The sequence below is a fragment of the Hemitrygon akajei genome, unplaced genomic scaffold (genome assembly GCF_048418815.1).
Source record: "Hemitrygon akajei unplaced genomic scaffold, sHemAka1.3 Scf000034, whole genome shotgun sequence".
NCBI classification, from domain to species: Eukaryota; Metazoa; Chordata; class Chondrichthyes; order Myliobatiformes; family Dasyatidae; genus Hemitrygon; species Hemitrygon akajei.
In genome coordinates, this window is record NW_027331920.1 from 250,224 (window position 1) to 273,873 (window position 23,650).

A 23,650-nucleotide genomic window follows, 5' to 3' on the forward strand; every position below is an offset into this window, starting at 1 on the left:
AAAGCCATAAGAATGGTAAAGACGAAATATGAGGGCAAACTGGCCAATAATATAAATCAGGATACTAAAAGTTTAGTTTTCAGTTACATGAAGAGTGAAAGGGAGATGAGAGTTGATACTGGACCACTGGAAAATGATGCTGGTGAAGTAGTAATGGGGACAAAGAAATGGCAGATGAACTTAATGAACAATCTTCACTGTCTTTTCTGGTCAGCACCGCCCTGACTTGTCCCATTTAACCTGTCTCTTTACGGGTGGACTTTAGGACCCGGGGGAGCTCAGGACACGCCGCTCGCAACTGCCGCTGAATCCCCGGTGTTTCTGTTCGGTTGACGGATGCGGTGAACGAGTTAAAATTAATCGATCGACAATTCTTATGTCGTTTATTTCACTCCATAGAACTATTGAACACTACAGCACAGAAAACAGGCCATTTGGCGCTTCTGGTCTGTGCGGAAACTTTATTCCGCTCGTCCCATTGACCTGCACCCTGTCCGTAACCCTCCAGACCTCTCCCATCCATGTATCTATCCAATTTATTCTTAAAACTTAAGAGTGAACCCGCATTTACCACGTCAGATGGCAGCTCGTTCCACACTCCCACCACGCTCTGAGTGAAGAAGTTCCTCCTCATGTTCCCCCTAAAGCTTTCCCCTTTCACCCTAAAACGATGTCCTCTCGTATTTATCTTTCCTAATCTAAATGGAAAGAACTTACTCGCATTTACTACCTATACCCCACATAATTTTGTAAACCTCTATCAAATCTCCCCTCATTCTTCTACGCTTCAAGGAATAAAGTCCTAACTTGTTCAATCTTTTCCTGTAACTCAACTCCTGAAGACCTGGCAACATCCTAGTAAATCTCTGAACTCTTTCAATCTATCCAGCATCTCCATGGATACCTCATGTCTGAACTTTCTGAACTAACCTCCCATGTGGGACCTTGTCAAAGGCCTTACTACAGTTCATGTAGACAACATCCACAGTCTTTCCTTCACCTATTAGTTGGTAACCTCCTCGAGAAACTCTTCGAGATTCATTAAACATGATCTACCATGCACAAAGCCATACGGACTATCCTTAATCAGCCCTTGGCTGTCCAAATACTTGTAAATCCGATCTCTCTGAACATCTTACAATAATTTACATTCTACTGATGTCAGGCTCAGTGGCCTGTAGTTACCTGGTTTACTATTGGAGCCTTTTTTAAACAACGGAATAACATGAGCTACCCTCCAATACTCCGGCATTGCACCCGTGGCTGAAGACATTTTAAATATTTCTGTCAGGGCCCCTGCAATTTCTACTCTAGTCTCTCTCAAGGTCTGAGGAAATATCAAGTCAGGCCCGGGGGATTTATCTACCTTTATGCGCTGTAAGGCAGCAAGCACCTCCTCCTCTTTAATCTACAAATGCTCCATGACACTACTGTTTGTTTCCCTTCCTTCCATATACACTATGCCAGTTTTCTGAGTAAATACCGATGCAAAAAAACTGTTTAAGATCTCCCCCATCTCGTAAGGCTCCACACAGAGACGAGCACTCTGATCTTCTAGGAGACCAATTTTGTCCCTTACTATCCTTTTACTTTTAATATACTTGTAGAAACCCTTCAGGTTTTCCTTCACATTATCTGCCAAAGCCACCTCATGTCTTTTTTCTTTCCTAATTTCCTTCTTTAGTATTTTCTTACGTTTTCTATACTCTTTAAGTAACTCATTTGCTCTTTGTTGCCTCTACCTGCTATACACCTCTCTCTTTTTCTTAACCGGATCTCCAATATCCCGTGAAAACCAAGGTTTTCCAATATCTGCACCATCAAAATTTCACTTTTGGAGGCCTTCCACTTACTGAACACATCCTTGTCAGGAAAAAAAAAACTTATCCCAATCCACTCTTCCTAGATCCTTTTTCATTTCCACAAAATTGACCCTTCTCCAATTTAGAACCTCAACTCAAGGGCCAGACCCATCCTTATCCATAATTAACTTGAAACTGATGACATTATGGTCACTGGACCCAAAATGTTCGCCCACACATACTTCTGTCACCTGACTGTCTGTTTTCCTAATAGGAGATCAAGTATTGCATCCTCTCTCGTAGCTACCTCTATATATTGATTTAGAAAACATTCCTGAAAACATTTCACAAACTCCAAGCCATCTAGCCCTATTACAGTTTGGGAGTCCCAGTCAATATGTGGAAAGTTAAAATCCCCTGCTATTACAACTTCCTGTTTCTTACATCGGTCTACTATCTTTATACAGATTTGCTCCTCCAATTCTCTCTGACTATTGGGCGGTCTATAATACACCCCTATTAGTGTGGTCACACCTTTCCCGTTCCTCAGCTCCACCCATATGGCCTCTGTAGACAAGCCCTCCGGTCTGTCCTGTCTATGTACAGCTGTGATATTTTCCCTGACTAGTAATGCCACTCCACCCCTTTCATCCCTCCCCCTCTATCACGTCTGAAACAACGAATATTTCTATCATGTATAAACCTTAGGTGAGAGGTTATCTTTTTGTATTAATGTATTAAAAATAAATTATTAATTCTACCAATGAGAATTACAAATTCTCTGACTGAAGGATTCATATTCAAAATAGTATCCAACAAATCAGATTCTTGCATATATGGGAACCTAGATAATTATTTTTTGAAAAAAAAGTCTAACCTGAAGTTATTGCAGTAAGTGTGTATGAGAGAGAGAATGTTTGCTAATTAACTCTTCAAAAGTCATCAGTCAACCATGACAAAATAAATAAAAATAAAAATAAATAAATCTGCAAAAAAAAGCAGATCCTCTTAATCACTAAAGATTAAACAAGTTTGGGAGAGAGAACTTAATATGACCTTTGTTAATGAAGATGGCCAATTCTTCTTTAATATGTGCCAATCAGTGTTTAATTCAATTTAAAAATCTTCACTGTTACTATTTAACAAAGGAGAGACTATCCAAAATATTTCCTAACAAAGACAATTATTGCGATAGGTTTAAAACTGAAGTAGCCACTTTTTCACATATGTTCTGGTCATGTTCTTCATTAAAATGTTTTTGGAAATCTTTATTTTCTACAATTTCTAAAGCTCTGAAAATTAATTTACAACCTAATGTTCAAACCTTTGATTTCTGTCTATACGTACAGCCCTCGCATGACCTTTATCCTCCTCCACCTCACTATCTGCTCTAACACTCTGGTTCCCCTCCCTCTGCAAATCTTTTTTTACCACCCCCCTCCCGAGCAGCAGTGGCAAATGTACCCGCAAGGATGTTAGTCCCCCTCCAGTTCAGGGGCAAACCATCCCTTCGGAACAGGTCCCACCTTCCCGGGAACAAAGCCCAATTGTCCAGAAACATGAAGCCCTCCCTCCTGCACCATCTCCTTAGCCACGTATTTAGCTGCACTCTCCGCACATTTATATTTACAGGGACTTTACTCCTGACGCCGGTCCCGGGACCCGACCCGTTTACAGACCCGGAGCGGAACCGGAGCAGATTCTCAGCCACTGGTTTGCATCCCCAGTCCGGAAGAAAGGATAAAGTTTCCCCGTGAATTTATTCCCGGTGAAGGTGTGGAAACGGGACTTGGTCTCCGCGTCGTAAAATGAAACTGTCCCGGACTCGTAACTGAGATAAACTCCCACCCTGCCGGGGATGGGACCGGCAAGGAGACGGGACTTGGGGGAGGGGCGAACACGGGTCACGTCATTATCCCGATGTAACTCGTCATCAACCCGCCTGATGACCCAGATTCCGGTCTCGGGACTCAGACTGAACAATCCCTTCCTCTCCACAGACTCTGCGGCGACTCCCAGCCACCAGTCCCGATTCCCCGTCACCTCCACCTCCCAGTAATGTGTCCCCGATGTGAATCCCTCCGATCCCAGCACACAAGCCCAGTTTGTGAATCTCTTCCCGGTGTCAGGGAGATTCCTCCGGGTCCCAGTCCGTCTCACTCTCTTCCGATCCTCGGACACCTCGAGCAGCGGATGCGCCGTTCCCACATCCAAGGTGACAGAGACTGGGCGGAGAAGCAGAGAATTAGAGAGTCCCCGAGGATCGGGGGGATACTCGGACAACGCGGCCCCGGGGATCGGGGGGGGGGGAGGACTCGGGCAGCGCGGCCCCCAGGGATCGGGGGGAGACTCGGACAGCGCGGCCCCGGGGATCGGGGGGAGAATCGGGCAGCGCGGCCCTGGGGATTGGTGGGAGACTTGGGCAGCGCGGCCCCGGGGATCGGGGAAAGGCCGCTTTCCCGTGGTTTGACCCGACGAAAGCGGATGGACAACTAATGTCTTCCCACGGGTTTTCCGCTGAACGGAGAGCAGACAAACCCCTGGCCCTTGTCTCCTCAGACAGGGGAAACATCCTCCCTCACTCCTGCCTGTTGACCCCTGAAAGAACTTTGTGTTTTCATGAGATCTCCTCTCATTCTTCGAAACTGGGAACAGAGAACATAGAGCAGTACAGCACAGGAACAGGCCCGTCATACAATGTTCACATTCATTTGTGAGTGTGAAGTGGGGCAGTGTGATGGTTTGAGACAGTAAAGGAGGTGATAATGGGAACCAGTAGGGGAAAGATGAATGGCAGATTGAACCAAGAGGGGGAGGGGTGGAAAGCCGGTGTGTGAACTGTGTGTGTAGACGTAATGAGAAGCTAGAGGGGGCAAAGATGACAGATGAGGATTACTTTGTCCCCTTTCCCACAACCCCATCACCCGCAGCCCCTCATTAGGACAGAGGATGAATTTGGAGGAACCCTTAAGCAACACAGGTCTTGATGAAAGGTTTCAGTCTGAACCGTGGACTGTTTACTCTTTTCCATAGAAACTTCCCTGCCTGCCTTTACCCCAACAATTTGTGTGTGTTACTTTAATTTTCAAATAGGTTACAGAAAAAAAACCCTTCCCTCTCCCCCTAACATCCCAATAGAAAAAAAATAGAAGAATAAATAAATAAATAAATAAAGAAAGAAAGAAAGAAAGAAAGAAAGAAAGAAAGAAAGAAAGAAAGAAAGAAAGAAAGAAAGAAAAAAAGAAAGAAAGAAAAGAATGCCTGGATATCGGAAGATCCCCACATGCTCCATGGAGTTCATAATAGCTTTAATATGTATATTTATTTCTTTCCCCAGATAACCAATAATTTTATCTTCGAAGCACCTATATATTTAATCCTATTTTTTTGTAAATAAGGACGCCAAATTTTCAGAACTAGTTCATATTTATCTCTTAAATTATAAGTATTTTTTTCAAAATAGCCTTATTTGAAAAAAATAAGCCTTTCTGGCTACTGCTAATGCAATTTTTATGATTTTTTTCTGATGTTTATTCAATTTGGATTTTGATTTTATCCCTTCAATATCGCGTAGTAAAAACAATATTGGATTGTGTGGAAGTTGTCTTCCAATAATTTGTTCGAGTAAAACTCTTAAATTTATCCAAGAAGGTTGAATTTAAAACAAGACCAAGTAGAGTGTAAAAAAATTACCAATTTCGTGATTACATTGAAAACATTGATCAGATAAATTTGAGTTTAATCTATTTATTTTTTGTGGTGTACTATATATTTGATATAAAAAGTTATATTGTACTAATCTTAGTCGAACATTTATTGTATTTGTCATACTGTCAAGACATAATCTTGAACAACTTGTTTCATCAATTTTAATATTCAAATCAGTTTCCCATTTTGTCTTGACTTAAGAATTCCTTGTTTAATTGCCTGTTTTTGAATCAAATTATACATACCAGAAATAATTTTTAAAATTTTTCCTTTATGAATTAAAGTTACTATTTCATTAGGTTTCAGCAATAACATTGTTTGACCCCGTTTACCTCTTAAATAAGTCCTTAATTGGAAATAACAGAGAAGAGTGTTATTTGATATTTTATATTTATTCTTTAATTGGTCAAATGACATTAATATACCTCCTTCAAAACAGTCTCCTGTATATCTAATCCCTTTGTGAAACCAGTTATATAAAAGTTGATTATCCATTGTAAAAGGGATAAGTTTATTTTGAATTAATACAGAATAACACAGATTCTGAGGCCACAAACCAGGCACGCCCAGGATCCTCTTCAGTTTGCGTATAAGGAGAAGGTGGGAGTGGAGGATGCTATCACGTATTTGCTGCACAAATCACTCTCTCACCTAGAGGGGGTCAGTTGTGCTGTGAGGATTACATTCCTTGACTTCTCTAGTGCCTTTAACACCATCCAGCCCAAGATCTTAAGGCACAAACTAACGGAGATGGGAGTAGACTCTCACATGGTGGATTGGATAGTGGACTACTTGACAGATAGACCTCAGTATGTGCGGTTGGGAGACTAGGTCTGACACGGTGGTCAGCAGCACAGGGGCGCCGCAGGGAACCGTACTCTCTCCGGTCCTGTTCACCCTGTACACATCAGACTTCCAATATAACTCGGAGTCCTGCCATGTGCAGAAGTTCGCTGATGACACGGCCATAGTGGGGTGTGTCAGGAATGGACAGGAGGAGGAGTATAGGAAACTGATACAGGACTTTGTGATATAGTGCAACTCAAACTACCTGCGTCTCAATATCACCAAGACCAAGAAGATGGTGGTGGACTTTAGGAGATCTAGGCCTCATATGGAGCCAGTGATCATTAATGGAGAATGTGTGGAGCAGGTTAAGACCTACAAGTATCTGGGAGTACAGTTAGACGAAAAGCTAGACTGGACTGCCAACACAGATGCCTTGTGCAGGAAGGCACAGAGTCGACTGTACTTCCTAAGAAGGTTGGCGTCATTCAATGTCTGTAGTGAGATGCTGAAGATGTTCTATAGGTCAGTTGTGGAGAGCGCCCTCTTCTTTGTGGTGGCGTGTTGGGGAGGAAGCATTAAGAAGAGGGACGCCTCACGTCTTAATAAGCTGGTAAGGAAGGCGGGCTCTGTCGTGGGCAAAGTACTGGAGAGTTTAACATCGGTAGCTGAGCGAAGGGCGCTGAGTAGGCTACGGTCAATTATGGATAACTCTGAACATCCTCTACATAGCACCATCCAGAGACAGAGAAGCAGTTTCAGCGACAGGTTACTATCGATGCAATGCTCCTCAGACAGGATGAAGAGGTCAATACTCCCCAATGCCATTAGGCTTTACAATTCTACCGCCAGGACTTAAGAACTTTTTAAAAGCTATTATTAATGCTTTTTGAGATAGTGATTTAGATGCATATCATATTTTTTACTGAGTTAAGTATTGTATGTAATTAGTTTTGCTACAACAAGTGTATGGGACATTGGAAAAAAGTTGAATTTCCCCATGGGGATGAATAAAGTATCTATCTATCTATCTATCTAAAGGTCTCTTTGCTAATAAAGATTTCTTTATCTCATCATCAACATTTATCTTATTCCATAAATCAATCAAATGTTTTAGTGTAGAAGATTCTTTCTTTTCCCGTATCCATTTGGATTCCCATTTATATATAAAATCTTCTGATATATTTTCTCCTATTTTGTTTAATTCTATTCTAATCCATCCTGGTTTATCTTCATCAAGAAAAGATGCAATAAATGTAAGTTGATTTGCTTTGTAATAATTCTTAAAATTTGGTAATTGTAACCCTCATAGGTCAAATTTCCATGTCAATTTTTCCAACGATATTCCTGACATCTTACCTTTCCAAAGGAATTTCCTCACACATTTATTTAACTCTTGAAAAAAATTCTGTGATAATTGATTGGTAATGTTTGGAATAAATATTATAATCTAGAGAATATATTCATTTTTACAGCATTGACTCTACCTATTAATGTTATTGGTAACATCATCCGTTTATCAAGATCCTCTTGTAATTTTTTCAATAATGACAAATAATTTAATTTATATAAATTCTTTATATCATTATTAACTCTTATACCTAAATACTATATACCATTTATTGGCCATCTAAATAGAGTTATTAATCGACATTGACTATAATCTCCTTTAGTAAGTGGTAAAATTTCACTTTTATCCCAATTTATTTTGTACCCTGATATTTTCCCATATTCTTGCAATCTAGAAGATAATTTACGCAACGAATGTAATGGGTTAGTTAGATAAATCAGAACATCATCAGCAAATAAACTAATCTTATATTCTTCCAGATTAACTCTGAAACCCATAATATCTGAGTCAGTTCTAATTAATTCAGCTAATGGTTCTATCGCCAACACATGTAAAGCAGGTGATAATGGACAGCCTTGTCTAGTTGACCTTGTTAACTGAAATTATGTTGAAATTTGGCCATTTGTCACCACTTTAGCTTTGGGGTTAGTATTAAAGTTTTTAATCAATTTTATAAAAGATAGTCCTAATCCATATTTTTCCAATACCTTAGATAAAAAATCCCATTCCAAACTATCAAATGCTTTTTCTGCATCCAAAGAAACGGCTACACACTTTTCTTCCCTCTTTTGTGCCAAATGAATTATGCTAAGTAACCGAGTTACATTATCTGCGGATTGTCTATTTTTAATAAATCTTGTTTGCTCCATGTGTATTAATTTTGGTAAGTATTTAGATAATCTGTTAGATAAAATCTTTGCTATTATTTTATAATCCGTGTTCAACAAAGAAATAGGTCTATATGATGTTGGTTTTAAAAGATCTCTGTCTTTTTTTGGCAATACTATTAAAATAGCTGTCGAAAAAAAATTCTGGAAGTTTATGCGTTCTATCCGCTTGGTATATTAACTCCATAAAAGGAGGAATTAATAAATCTTTAACTTTTTGTAAAATTCAGGCGGAAACCCATCTTCTCCTGGAGATTTATTACTCTGAAATGATCCTAGAGCTTCTTCGACCTCTTTTAATGTAAAGGGCACATCTAATCCCTTCTGTTCTTCCAAATTCAATTTTCGGAGAGTTATTTGTGATAAAAACCTTTCTATCTCAACAATATCATTTTGTGATTCTGATTGATACAATTCAGAATAAAAAAAATTAAAAGTTTATAAAGGTTTATAAATAATTTTATTTACAGTTGTTCTAATTGCAGTTATCTTTTTGGAAGCCTGGTCTGTTTTTAACTGCAAAGCAAGAATCTTGTGTGATCTTTCACCGAGTTCATAATATCTCTGTTTAGTTCTCATAATTGCTTTTTTTCTGTTCGGTATGTCTGAAGTGTATTATATTGTAGTTTCTTATTAACAGGTTGTCTTTGTTTTTCTTCTGTCATATATCTTTGAGATTCTTTTTCTAATTTTGTAATCTCTTTTTCCAATTGAACTATTTCTACCATATATTCCTTGTTAATTTTAGAAGTATAACATTATCTGGCCTCTCAGATATGCCTTCATCGCTTCCCATAATATAAATTTATCATCAACTGAATGTGAGTTTTTATCTAAATTTAAATCTGTTTTTTCATAAAATCACAAAAATCTTGACGTTTTAATAATATTGAATTAAATCTCCATCTGTAAATCGATTCCTCCTTATCCATCATTATCATTGTCATTATCAAGAGGGAATGATCTGACAATATTCTTGCTTTATATTCCATATTTTTCACTCTGTCTTGTATATTCGCTGATAGTAAGAAAAAATCTATCCTTGAATAAGTTTTATGTCTATTTGAATAAAATGAATAATCTCTTTCTCCTGGGTTAATTCTTCTCCATTTATCAATCAAATTTAAATCTTTCATCAATGATAAAGTTAATTTTGCTACTTCTGGTTTTGTAACAACCTTTGTTGACCTATCTAAAACTGGGTCTAGACAAAAGTTAAATTCTCCACCTATTAATATTTTATCGTGTGCGTCAGCCAAATTCAAAAAACCCTGCTGTATAAATTTTACATCGTTTTCATTTGGTGCATAAATATTCATAAGAGTCCATAGTTATGAAAAGATTTGACTATGTATAATTACATATCTTCCCGCAGAATCAATTAATACATTTTGTATTTTAATTGGTAAAGTTTTGTTGACCAAAATTGCAACTCCCCTCGTTTTTGAATTAAATGAAGCTGCTATAACATTTCCGACCCAATCTCTCTTTAATTTCTGATGTTCTATCTCTGTTAAATGTGTTTCTTGTATAAAAGCTATATCTATTTTCATTTTCTTAATGTCTGTTAAAATTCTTTTTCTTTTCACCGGTCCATGAAGCCCATTAACATTAATACTTTAAAAAAATCAGTAAATTAGTCATTATTTTAACGTGGTTACTCCAATCTATAATAATACATAATATTTCAACTCTCATAGTACCTTGGGGAATTATTTTAAAATTCTCCATGTTGCTATTTGTCTCCCCTTCGATCATCCAGGCAAAGAAAGAAAGATAAAAGAAAAATAAAACCCCTGCTAATTTTGTGAATTAAAAAAAAACACAACATTACCCCCCTCCGTTGTGCGGATCATGGCAAAGCCATGATTACACACGTGAATCCCGTAGTGATTGAACCGAAGTTCCCCCAGCTCCCCCGTAACATGAAAAAGTATATATAAGAAAAAATAATATCACTACTCTCGATTAATATTTCTCAAATTTTTAGCTGTATCATATAATTAAAAGTATATTTAAATATTCTTCTGTCCTTAATGCCCATCAACTCACTTCAGTGTCCCTGTCTTCATCTTTAATCTGTTTCACTTTTAAATCTTTACTGTGACTAGCGAATATTTGGGAGTTCTTGTGCAAAATCCTCTGCATCCCGATGATCATTAAAAAATCTTCTTTTTCCGTCATTCAAAAAAATTATCAGTGTTGCTGGGTGGCGCAATATAAATTTATAACCCTTTTCCCATAAAAATTTTTCGCTGGCTTAAATTTCTTCTTTCTCTTCAACAGGTCATAACATATCAGGATAGAAAAGAACTGCTTTCTCTTCTATCATCAATGGCTCATTTTTCTTTCTGGCATATTGGGCAGCCGCCTTCAGGATCTTTTCTTTATCCTGATATCTTAAGCATTTTAACAAGATTGGTCGTGGGTTTTGATCTTAAAGCTTTGTGGACCCTTTCGATTTCAATCAACTGGGTTCCCTCTTCAATTTCCAAATTTTCCGGGATCCATTTTCAAAAAAAATTATTTGATCCTCTCCCTCTATCCCTTCTTTTAAGACCAATAATATTAATATTATTTCGTCTACTAAAATTTTTAAGCACGTCTATTTTTTCCAACCGTCGTTTTCTTTCTGATGTCCAGGCAAGAGTATTATCTTCCATTTTCTTCACTTTCTCAATAGTGTCTCCCGTTATTTCTTCCAGGTTTTTAAATTTCTTGTCCATTTTCTCCTGTTTTTTCACCCTTTTGTCAAACATAGCCTTCATATTTTTAATATCTTCTTGTATTATTTTTAATTTTTTTAAAAATTCTTTTAATTCATGCATTATTTGCACCAAAGAAGGAACTCTTATGTGTCCAGAATATCTTCCACCTCCAATCTCTTCCTGTTGTTCTTCTTTTACCTCCTCATCTTCATCTGTATGTTCCAGAGAATCCGAATCCACCGCGGGTTCATTGTCACTTCCGCTTCCAATGGCAGCTGTGATTTGTAATTCAATTTGCTCATGTTTGCGCATGCCCTTTCCTGCGCGCACGCGCAGTTCCTGTTGTTCCTTCTTAGAGACTATTGATGCTGCGGGCGATTTCTGTTCTGTATCGCCGGATTGAGATGCACTTGAGTCCGAGGCTTCTTCATAGTGGCCGGCTCAACTTGCACTATCTTCAAAGTAATAGTTTTCTTCTTTGTCTGTTTAGGAGGCATATCTATGGAAAATCCTGAATAGTTTAGACGTAGTTTTTAGGAAATATTTACTAACTTTTCTTCACTTAAACATTAATTTATTAGTTTTTTTACGGGAGAGCTGGCTATCCACGTCTCGATCCCCCGTCATCACGTGACGTCCCCCCCAAACAATTTGTGTGTGTTACTCCACTTTAAATATACTCAATTATTTGGCCTCCACATTTGCCTATGGCAAATTCACTAACCTGTGGATAAAGGAATTCCTCCTCATCTCTGTCCTAAATGGACATCCCTATAGTCGGAGGCTGTGCTTACCATTCTCGACCCACCCACATCCTCCCAACATCAACTCTCTGCAGACAGGTGTCAGAGAGATCTGGCGAGACCCTTCATCAGGACCTGTGTAGCTTGGATTACCAGCATCTGCAGATTTTCTCCTGTTTGATTTTTAAAGCAGAAGTTAATAAGTAAACATCTTGATTAGTCAGATTCTCAAAATTTATGGGGAGGAGAATAGGGTTGAGGGATAATAAATCAGCCATTCTTCTAAACTCCCGTGAGTACAGGCCCAGAACCATCAAACGCTCCTCATATGTGAACTCTTTCATTCCCGGAATTATTCTTGTGAATCTTCTGGACCACCTCCAATGCCAGTAATGTTTTCCAATAGAAGGGACCCAAAACTGTTCACAATACTTCAAGTGTGGTCTGACCAATGCCTTATAAAATCTCAGCATTACATCCTTGCTCTTGTACTTTAATCCTCTCGTAATGAAAGCAAACATTGAGTTTGCCAATCTTACCACTGACACAAACTGCAAGTTAACCTTCAGGGAATCCTGCACAAGGACACCCATGTCCCATTGCACCTCTGATTTTTGAATTTCGCCCTGTTTACAGAATTGTCTATGTCTTTATTCCTTCGACCAAAGTCGTACCTGCCTAAGTTTGTACCTGCCAAACTCCACCTATGCTACAAGATCCTTATTATGTATACTGGTGCATTCAAATAAGACCATAAGACAAAGCAGCAGAAGCCGGCCATTCGGCCCTTCAAATCTGCTCCACCATTTAATCATGAGCTGATCCATTCTCCCATTTATTCCCACTCCCCCACCTTCTCACCATGACCTTTGATGCCCTGGCTACTCACATACCTATCAATCTCTGTCTTAAATACACCCAATGACCTGGCTTCCACTGCCGCAAGAAATTCACCGATTCACCACCCTCTGGCTAAAAAAAATTCTTCACATCTCCGTTCTGAATGGGCGCCCTTCAATCCTTAAGTCATGCTCTCTCGTACTAGAGTCCCCCATCATGGGAAACAACTTTGTCACATCCACTCTGTCCATGCTTTTTAACATTCAAAATGTTTCTGTGAGGTTCCCCCTCATTCTTCTAAACTCCACGGAGTACAATCCAAGAGCTGTCAAATGTTCCTCATATGTTAACCCTCTCATTCCCGGAATCATTCTCGTGAATCTTCTCTGAACCCTCTCCAATGTCAGAACATCCTTTCTTAAATAGGGAGCACAAAACTGCACACAGTATTCCAAGTGAGGTTTTACCAGTGCCTTATAGAGCCTCAACGTCACATCCCTGCTCCTATACTCTATTCCTCTAGAAATGAATGCCAACATTGCATTTGCCTTCTTCACCACCGACTCAAGCTGGACGTTAACCTTAAGGGTATCCTGCACGAGCAGTCCCAAGTCCCATTGCACCTCAGAACTTTGAATTCTCTCTCCATTTAAATAATGGTCTGCCCGTTTATTTCTTCTACCAATGTGCATGACCATACACTTTTCAACATTGTATTTCATTTGATAGATAGATAGATAGATAGATAGATAGATAGATAGATAGATAGATAGATTGATCGATAGATAGATAGATAGATAGATAGATAGATAGATAGATAGATAGATAGATAGATAGATAGATAGATAGATAGATAGATAGATAGATAGATAGATAGATAGATAGATAGATAGATAGATACTTTATTCATCCCCATGGGGACATTCAACTTTTTTTCCAATGTCCCATACACTTGTTGTAGCAAAACTAATTACATACAATACTTAACTCAGTAAAAAAAATATGATATGCATCTAAATCACTATCTCAAAAAGCATTAATAATAGCTTTTAAAAAGTTCTTAAGTCCTGGCGGTAGAATTGTAAAGCCTAATGGCATTGGGGAGTATTGACCTCTTCATCCTGTCTGAGGAGCATCGCATCGATAATAACCTGTCGCTGAAACTGCTTCTCTGTCTCTGGATGGTGCTATGTAGAGGATGTTCAGAGTTATCCATAATTGACCGTAGCCTACTCAGCGCCCTTCGCTCAGCTACCGATGTTAAACTCTCCAGTACTTTGCCCACGACAGAGCCCGCCTTCCTTACCAGCTTATTAAGACGTGAGGCGTCCCTCTTCTTAATGCTTCCTCCCCAACACGCCACCACAAAGAAGAGGGCGCTCTCCACAACTGACCTATAGAACATCTTCAGCATCTCACTACAGACATTGAATGACGCCAACCTTCTTAGGAAGTACAGTCGACTCTGTGCCTTCCTGCACAAGGCATCTGTGTTGGCAGTCCAGTCTAGCTTCTCGTCTAACTGTACTCCCAGATACTTGTAGGTCTCAACCTGCTCCACACATTCTCCATTAATGATCACTGGCTCCATATGAGGCCTAGATCTCCTAAAGTCCACTTCTTTGACCATTCTCCCAATATATCCAAGTCTCTCTGCAGACTCTCTGTTTCCTCAGCACTACCGTCCCCTCCACCTATCTTTGTATCATCAGGAAACTTAGCCACACAGCCATCTATTCCATAATCCAAATCGTTGATGTACAACGTAAAAAGAAGCGGCCCCAACACGGACCCCTGTGGAACACCACTGGTAACCTGCAGACAACCAGAATGGGATCCCTTTATTCCCACTCTCTGTTTCCTGTCAATCAGCCAACGCTTTATCCACATATGTAACTTTCCAGTAATTCCATGGGCTCTTATCTTGTTTAGCCGCCTCATGTGCGGCACCTTGCCAAAGGCCTTCTGAAAACCAAAATACACAACATCCACTGCATCTCCCTTGTCTCGCCTACTTGTAATCTCCTCAAAAAATTTCAATGGGTTTGTCAGGCAGGATTTTCCTTGAAGTTTGTCCTATCTTGTCATATGCCTCCAGGTACTCGGTAACCACATCCTTGACAATTGACTCCAACAACTTCCCAACCATTTCTCAATCTAACAGGTCTATAATTTACTTTTTGCTTCCTTGCCCCTTTCTTAAATACCAGAGTGGCATTTACAATCTTCCACTCCTCCGGAACCATTGCCAGAGTCTATTGACTTTGGAAAGATCATTGCTAATGCCTCCGCGATCTCCACAGCTACTTCCTTCAAAGCACAAGGGTGCATTCCATCTGGTCCTGGAGATTTATCTACCCTTAGACTATTCAGCTTCCTGAGTACTTTATCTGTCGTAATTGTGACTGAGCACACTTCTCTTCCCTGACACCCATGAGTGTCCGGTATACTGCTGATATCTTCCTCAGTGAGGACAGATGCAAATACTCGTTCAGTTCCTCAACCATCTCCTTATCTCCCATTACAATTTCTCCAGCATCATTTTCTATCGGTCCTATATCCACTCTCACCTGTTTTTTTTACTCTTTATATACTTGAAAAAGCTTTTAGCATCTTCTTTAATATTATCTGCTAGCTTCCTTTCATAGTTCATTTTTTTCCCTCTTAATCACCTTCTTCGTTTCCTTTTGTAAGCTTTTAAAAACTTCCCAATCCTCTCTCTTCCCACTAATTTTTGCTTCCTTGAATGCCCTCTCCTTTGCTTTTACTTTGGCTTTCACTTATCTTGTCAGCCACGGTCGCATCCTTTTTCCATTCGAAAATTTCTTCTTTTTTGGAATATATCTGTCTTGCACATTCCTCACATCACGCATAAACTCCAGCCACCGCAGCTCTGCCGTCCTCCCGCTAGTGTCCCATTCCAGTCAAATTTGGCCAGTTCCTCTCTCGTGCCACTGTAATTTCCTTTACTCCACTGCAATACCGACACATCGGATTTCGGCATCTCTTTCTGGAATTTTACAGTGAACTCAATCATGTTACGATCACTGCCTCCTAATGGCTCCTTCACGTCAATCTCTCTAATCACCTCTGGGTCATTACACAATATCCAATCCAGTACCTCTGATCCCCTAGTGGGCTCAACAACAAGCTGTTCTGAAAAGCCATCTCGTAGACATTCTACAAATTCTGTCTCTTGAGATCCAGTGTCGACCTGATTTTCAAAATCCACTCGCATGTTAAAATCCCCCACAATTAATTTGTAATTTGTAGTCCACCTCACTGCAGCTGTTAGGAGGCATGTATATAACTGCCATCAGGGTCCTTTTACCCCTGCGATTTCTTATCTTAACCCAGAAAGATTCTGCACCTTTCATCCTATGTCACTTCTTTATAATGATTTAATATCATTTCTTGCCAATAAAGCCACGCCACCCCCTCTGCCTACCCGCCTATCCTTCCGATACACCGTGTATCCTTGGACGTTCAGCTCTCAGAGACATGCATCCTTTAGCCACGTCTCAGTGATGGCCACAAAGTTATACCTGCCAATCTGTAGCTGTACGACAAGATCATCCACCTTATTCCGTATGCTGTGTGTATTTACGTTTAACACCTTCAGTCCAGTAGTTGATACTTTTTGATTTGATTGCACTGCAACTCATCCCAGTGGCTGCAAATTTGCCCCATCACCTGCCTGTCCTTCCTGACATCTTTCCTACTCACTATCTTAGATTTATTTCTGTTTTCCCCCTCCTCTAGTCTATCATTCCGGTTTCCCATCCCCCTGCCAAATTAGTTTAACCCCTCCCTAACAGCTCTATTAAACATTCCCGCCATGGTTCAGGTGTAACCCGTCCTTTTTGAACAGGTAATACTCCCCCCTGAAGAGATCCCAATGATCCAAGAATCTGAAGTCCTGTCCCCTGCACCAGTCTCTCAGCCGCGCATTCATCTGCCTGATCCTACTATTCTTGCCCTCGCTAGCACGTGGCACAGGTAGCAGTCCTGAGATTACTACCCTGGAGGTCCTGCTTCTCAGCTTCCTTCCTAACTCCTGGAAATCTCTCTTCAGGACCTCCTCTCTTTTCCTCTCTATGTCATTGGTACCAACATGTACCAAGACAGCTGGCTGCTCGCCCTCTCCCTTCAGAATATTCTGGACCCGATCCGAGACAACCCGTACCCTGGCACCTGGCAGGCAAAACACCATGCGGGTATCTCTACCAGGTTCACAGAATCTCCTGTCTGTTCCCCTAACTATGGAATCCCCTTTGACTACTGCATTCCTCTTCTCCCTCATTCCCTCCTGCACAACAGCGCCAGGCTCAGTGCCAGAGACCCGGTCACCGTGGCCGTCCCCTGTCAGGTCATCCCCCTCCACAGCATCTGAAACGATATACTTGTTGCTGAGGGGGGCAGCCACTGGGGTGCTCTCCACTATCCGGGCATTTCCCTTCCCTCTCCTGACAGTCACCCAGTTTTCTGACCCCTTTAGCCTAGGGATGACTACCTCCCTGCAGCTCCTGTCTATCACCTCTTCATTTTCTCTAATAAGCAGTAGGTCATCAAGCTGCAGCTCCAGATCACTAACACGGTCTCCGAGGAGATGAATCTCGGTTCACCTGGTGCAGATGTGGCTATCAGGGAGGCTGGAGGTCTCCCAGGATTCCCACATCTGACACCCTGAACAAAGCACTGACCCTGCAGACATGCTACCTAATTCTACAGGAATGAAACAAAGAAAGATAGGTCTACTCACCCACTTACTTCGCCAAACACACGAACTTTTTAAACCGTTAGCGAATGTGCCCTGCTGTTCCCCCGTCCGTCCAGGTCGATTTGCCAAGGGGAAAAAAGAGTCAGTGCCTCGCTCTCGGCTCTTCCGTTACCGCCTAAGCCCGTTGAGCCAAAGCCCTACACTCTGCTGCCACCCACTCCGCTGCCCGCTGTATAGGGTGGTCATCTTTTTAAACTGTCCGCGCTGTCCTGCGCAGTCTCGCCGTTCTTGTACGCGAAGTTTAAAAAAAAAACTGCCTTCCTTCAGAATTTAGCTCCCACGCCGCCCTTCTTGTCCCAATCTAAAAAAACACCTTCAGTCCTGTATTCATCAGCCTATTCCACACTGTCCACATGAAATTCAGCAAGGCCTTTGATGTCGATGATAGACCACACTTGGAGCATTGTCTGCATTTCCGGTTCCCGAATATGGGGAGGATGTCATTACACTGGACAGGAGGCTTCAGGAGGATGTTACCTGGACTGGGGGCTTGGGTTAAAAGCAGAGAGTGGATAAGCTTGGGCTATTCAGCTGTAGTGTAGGATGTTCAGATATGACCCCTTATTGAGGTAAATAATTGATAAGGAGCTTAAATAAAGGTTTATTTTCCAAGAAATTGGAGTACAGAATCAGAGGCCTCAGATTGAAAGTGAGACGGGAAATTTTTCTGAGTGGTCTATCGGGTAATATTCTCACAGAGAGGGATGTTGGTAAATGGAATTTGCCCTCAGATGCTGTAGAAACAGGTAAAAATAAAATATTTTAAAATAAATTTGTGCAGGTACGCAGATGGGAAATGGTTAGAGGGATGGGGGGGGGGGGGCAAACACACACAAATGGGCCATGCTCAAGAGGACATCTTAGTCTTGCAAATTGATGAAGTGGGCCGTGAGGTCAACATCCGTCAACCCCTCCCAGATCATCCTCCTGAGGAATCTCACCCCGGAGTCTGTCTGTGAAGTGTTGATGTGACGTCACGTTAGAGGGCAGCTCAGTGCCACAGAACAGACAGACTGGGTAAGGACGGCATATTTCAATCCTAAATGGGAATTTGTGCCTATTTCTGTTGACGTGTGTCACACTCTGATAGTATATCCGTTTGTGTGTGTGTGTGTGTGTGTGTGTGTGTGTGTGTGTGTGTGTGTGTGTGTGTGTGTGTGTGTGTGTGTGTGTGTGTGTGTGTGTGTGAAATTTCTTCGCATCTGTTTTAAATAGACGCCCCTCTATCTTGAGGCTGTGCCTTCTTGTCCTAAACTCCACCACCATGGCAAACATCCTTTCCACATCTACTCTCTCTAGAACTTTCAACATACGAAAGGTTTCAATGAGATCCCCCCTCAACTTTCTAAATTCCAGCGAGTAGAGACACAGAGCTATCAAATATTCCTCGTATGATAACCCTTTCATTCCTGGAATCATCCTTATAAAATGAACCTTCTGCAATGCCAGCACATCTCTTCTTAGACGAGGAGCGCAAATTCATAATACACAAGGTGGGGCTTCACCAGTGCCTTATAAAGCCTCAGCATCACATCCCTGCTCTTGAATTGAATACTTTTCCAAACCCCTTGAATTGAATGCTAACATTGGAATTGCCTTCCTCACCACTGACTTTAACTGCAAGTTAACCTTTTGGGTGTTCTGCAGAATGACTGCTAAGTCCATTTTATTCTCAGCCTTTTGGGTTTTCTCCCCATTTGAAAAAAAAATCTGCACGTTATCTCTACGACCGAAGTGCATGGCCATGCATTTTCCAACATCGTATATCATTTGCCACTTTCTTTCCCGTTCTCCTCATTCAAGTCCTTGTGCAGCCTGACTGTTTCCTCAACACTACCGGCCCTTCCACCAATCTTCATATCATGTGCAAACTTGGAAACAAAGCCATCTACTCTAGGACAAGAGGGTATGACTTCAGGATTGAAGGACGTCCTTTTAGAACTGAGATGTGGAGAAACTACTTTAGTCAGTGTGTGGAAAATCTGTGGAATTTGTTGCCACAAGTGGCTGTTAAGGCCAAGTCATATTTAACGCAGAGGTATATAGGTTCCTGATTAGCCAGGGCATCAAAGGGTTTAGAGTGAAAGCAGGGGATTAGTGATGACTGAAGAATTGGATCAGCCCATGACTGAATGGTGGAGCAGACTCGATGGGCCGAATGGCCTACTTCTGTTCCTATATCTTATGGTCTATTCCATCAGCTAAATCTTGATATACAGCATAAAATGAAGGTGTCCTAACACTGAACGCTGCGGAACGCGAGTCACTGGCAGCCAACCAGAAAAGGATCCCTTTACTCTCATTCGCTGTTTCCTACCAATCAGCCAATGTTCTAACCATGCCTGTAACTTTTCTGTAATTCCATGGCCTCTTAACCTGGTTACCACCTTCGTGTGTGGCTCCTTGTTAAGGGCCTTCTGAGATTCCAAATATACAACATCCACTGCATCCCCTTTATCTATCCTGCTTGTAATCTCCTCAAAGAATCCCAACAGGTTTGTCAGGCAGGATATTCCCTTAACGAAGCCATGCTGACTTGCCCTGCCTTGTCCAGTGTCACCAAGTATTCCATAACCTCATACTTAACAACTGACTCCAATTTCTTCCCAACCACAGAGGTGAGGCTGACTGTCTATAATTTCCTTTCTGCTGTCTTCCTCCTTACTTAAAGGGCTAAGTGGCATTTGCCATTGTCCAGTCCTCTGGCACCATGCCAGGGTTCAATGTTTTTTGAAAGATCATTTGAAATGCCTCCACAATGTCTACTACGACCACTTTCAGAACACGAGGGCGCAGTTCATCTGGTCCGCGTGACTTATGTACCTTTAGGTCTTTCAGCTTTTTGAGCACCTTCTCCTTTGTAACAGTAACTGCACTCACGTCTCTCCCCTCGCACTCTTCAACAACGTGCACAGTGCTAGTGTCTTCCATGGTGAAGACTGGTGCAAAATATTTGGTTTATCTGCCATCTCTTTATCCCGCGTTATTATGTATCCGGCTTCATTTTCTAGCGGTCCTATATCCACTCTCATCTCTGTTTTATTTTTTTACAATACTTGAAAACAATTTGATATTGTTTGCCAACTTGTTTTACAAAGACAGGTGTGTAAAAAGGGCCCAAAGGATATTTGGAGACCAGGGTCACCCCAACCACAACCTGTACCAGTTGCTACCATCCGGGAGACGGTACCGCAGCATAAAAGCCAGGAGCAACAGGCTCCGGGACAGCTTCTGCAACCAGGCCATCAGACTGCTTAACTCATGTGGACCCAACTGAATTTCTATGTTATATTGACCAGCATGTTATACATATTATTTATCATAAATTACCATACATTGCAGATTGCACATTTAGGTGGAGACATAACATAAAGATTTTTAATTCTCATGTATATGAAGGATGTAAGTAATAAAGTCAATTTAATTCAAATCAATTTCTTGTTTATTTTTTTCACCCAATCATCCTTTTAGTTCCTCTCTGTAGATATTTAATAGCTTTCCAATCCTCTGTCTTCCTACTAATTTTTGCTTAGTTGTATGCCCTCGCTTTTGTCTTTACGTTAACTTGTCTTCCCTTGTCAGCCACGGTTTTACTATTTTGCTATGTTAGTATTTATTTATTTTTGGAATAAATCTATCCGTTACCTTCCTCATTTTCCCAGAAACTGACATCATTTCTGCTCTGCTATCATCCCTGCCAGCATCTCCTTCCAATTTGCTTTGGCCAACTCTTCTCTCAGACCACTGTAATTTCTTTCACTTCTCTGAAATACTACAATGTCAGATTTTACTGTCACCTTATCAGATTTCAAGTTGAACTCAGTCACGTTGTGAGCACTGCTTCCTAAGGTTTCTTTTAACTACTCACCTCTGCTTCAATACGTAACACCCAATCCAGTAGAGCTGTTCCCCGAGTAGGGTCAACGACAAACTGCTCTAGATAGCCATCACATTTCATTCAACAAACTCACTCTCTTGAGATCCTTTACCAACCTGATTTTCCCAATTGACCTGCATGTTGAAATCTCCCATGATTATCATAACATTGTCCTTTTCATCAGCCTTTTCTATTTCCAGTTGTAATCTGTGGGCCTCAACCCACTGACTGTTGGGAGGCCTTTATATGACTGCTATCAGTGTCATTTTTACTTTTGCAGTTCCTTACCTCAACCCGTAAGATTCAACATCTTCCAATCCTATGTCACATCTTGCTGCTGATTTACCAACCGAGCCACACCACCCCATCGGCCTTCCTTCCTTCCTTCCTATACCACCGATACATTGTGTAACCTTGAACATTCAGCTCCCAACTACAACCATCCTTCAGCCACGATTCCGTGGTGGCCACAACATCATACCTGACAATCGGTAATAGTGTAACAAGATCATCCACCTTATTTCTCATACTCCATGCATTGAGATATAACGCTTTGTGTACTGTATCTGCTACCCTTTTTAATTCTGCATCCCTAATGCACTGATACTCACCCTGCTGGCTGCAATTTTCTCCTCTCATCTGTCCGCCATATCTGACAGTCTGACCGCACGCTATCTTTGCATTTTTACCATCAGTCCTATCCCTTCACTCCAGTTCCCGAGCATCCCCCCCCCCACCAAATTAGTTCAGACCCTCCCCAACAGCTCTATCAAACCTCTCTGTGAGAATATTGTTCTCCGTCGGGTCGAGGTGCGACCCATCCCTTTTGAGCAGGTCATTCCTCCACCAGATGAGATCCCAATGATCCAAGAACCTGAATCCCTGTCCCCAGCACCATCTTCTCAGCCATATTCTGTCTGCCAAATTATCCTGTTTCTACCCTCACCAGCACGTGGCACAGGCAGCAATACAGAAATTACAACCCTGGGGGTGCTGCTTCTGAGCTTTCTACCAAGCTGGCCAGATTCTTTTCAGGACCTCTTTGCTTTTACTTCCAATGTCATTTTCATAAATTTACCAAAATATCTGGCTCTTTTCCCTCCCTCTCTAAAATGCTGCAGACACGATCCCTGACCCTGGCATACCGTTCGAGTGTCCCGTTCACATCAATAGATTCTCCTGTCTGTTCCCCTGATGATTCAGTCCCCGATCACGACCGCTCCCCTCTTCTGCCTCTAACAACAATGAGAGTTGCTGATCCGGAAGGGGGATTGACCTACGTCAATCAGAGTCTGCACTCACAGGGAACAGAGGACGTGTGTATTTTCCTGACAATCCCGGTCACCACACTGATACCTGCTTTTATTCCCTACAATATTATCGTCAGTATTAAATTCCCAGTTCCTCTGGTAGATCCAAACTCATGTCCTGGTGTGTTAGTGCATTTGCCTGGGATCAGGACACAGTGGTTCATCTGCCAGTCCCGTGTATTGGTTGTATTGTGACCCCGTGCTGGTGTGTTCAGGGGTCTAACATCTCCAGCTGATCATGTGACAGTGATGCCTTCCAGTCGGTGGGGTTGATGTGAAATAAACTTCAGTTCCCCTTCAGCCCAATGTTACAGACAATCTTTGCCTCAAATTGGAACGAAATTGAGCTTCATAAACAAGGGGAAATGAATCTTTGTAAGTTTTACCTCGATTAATAGCATCAATCATTTCTCTCAGCACTGTGTTCAACAAATCGGGGTGATTGAATTTTTCAACCGGTAGGGTCTCATCTGTCACTGACAATTCCTGGATATCGTCATTAATCCTGTAAATATTAAACTGCTGGTTATAAATTGCTATTCTGAACTATTTTACAAATCCATTAAGAGTTCAGTAAAGAGCCTGTCCTACCTCCTGTTCCGACGAGCTTCCTCCTGAAATAAATAAAACACAAATCGGATTAGACTTGGACTTACTGTCCACATCCTGAATTTCATCCAAATCATTACTAGGTGTTGAGAATTCCCACTCCCGCAATCACTCACACACATGGACAATACAGAACCATGGGGTAACTTAGCGACAATTGATTTGTTAGAATTGGCCTCGGTGCTGTGTTTATTTCAAATATACCGCTGTTCATTTAGTGCCCTTTGACAGAAACAAATTGAAATATAA

General features: G+C 41.2%; 1 protein-coding gene across 1 annotated transcript; it reads right to left on the minus strand.

Annotated features, from left to right (window-relative positions):
- Positions 1–3,349: 3,349 nt before the first annotated feature.
- LOC140720022 (butyrophilin subfamily 1 member A1-like) lies at positions 3,350–23,270 on the minus strand. The gene is made up of 2 exons (XM_073034926.1): positions 23,179–23,270; positions 3,350–4,027 (listed from the first exon to the last, which is right to left on the minus strand). Exons 1-2 carry the CDS (start codon positions 23,198–23,200, stop codon positions 3,474–3,476), a joined length of 576 nt encoding a protein of 191 aa, XP_072891027.1. The 5' UTR covers positions 23,201–23,270; the 3' UTR covers positions 3,350–3,473.
- Between the last annotated feature and the right edge of the window lie 380 nt (positions 23,271–23,650).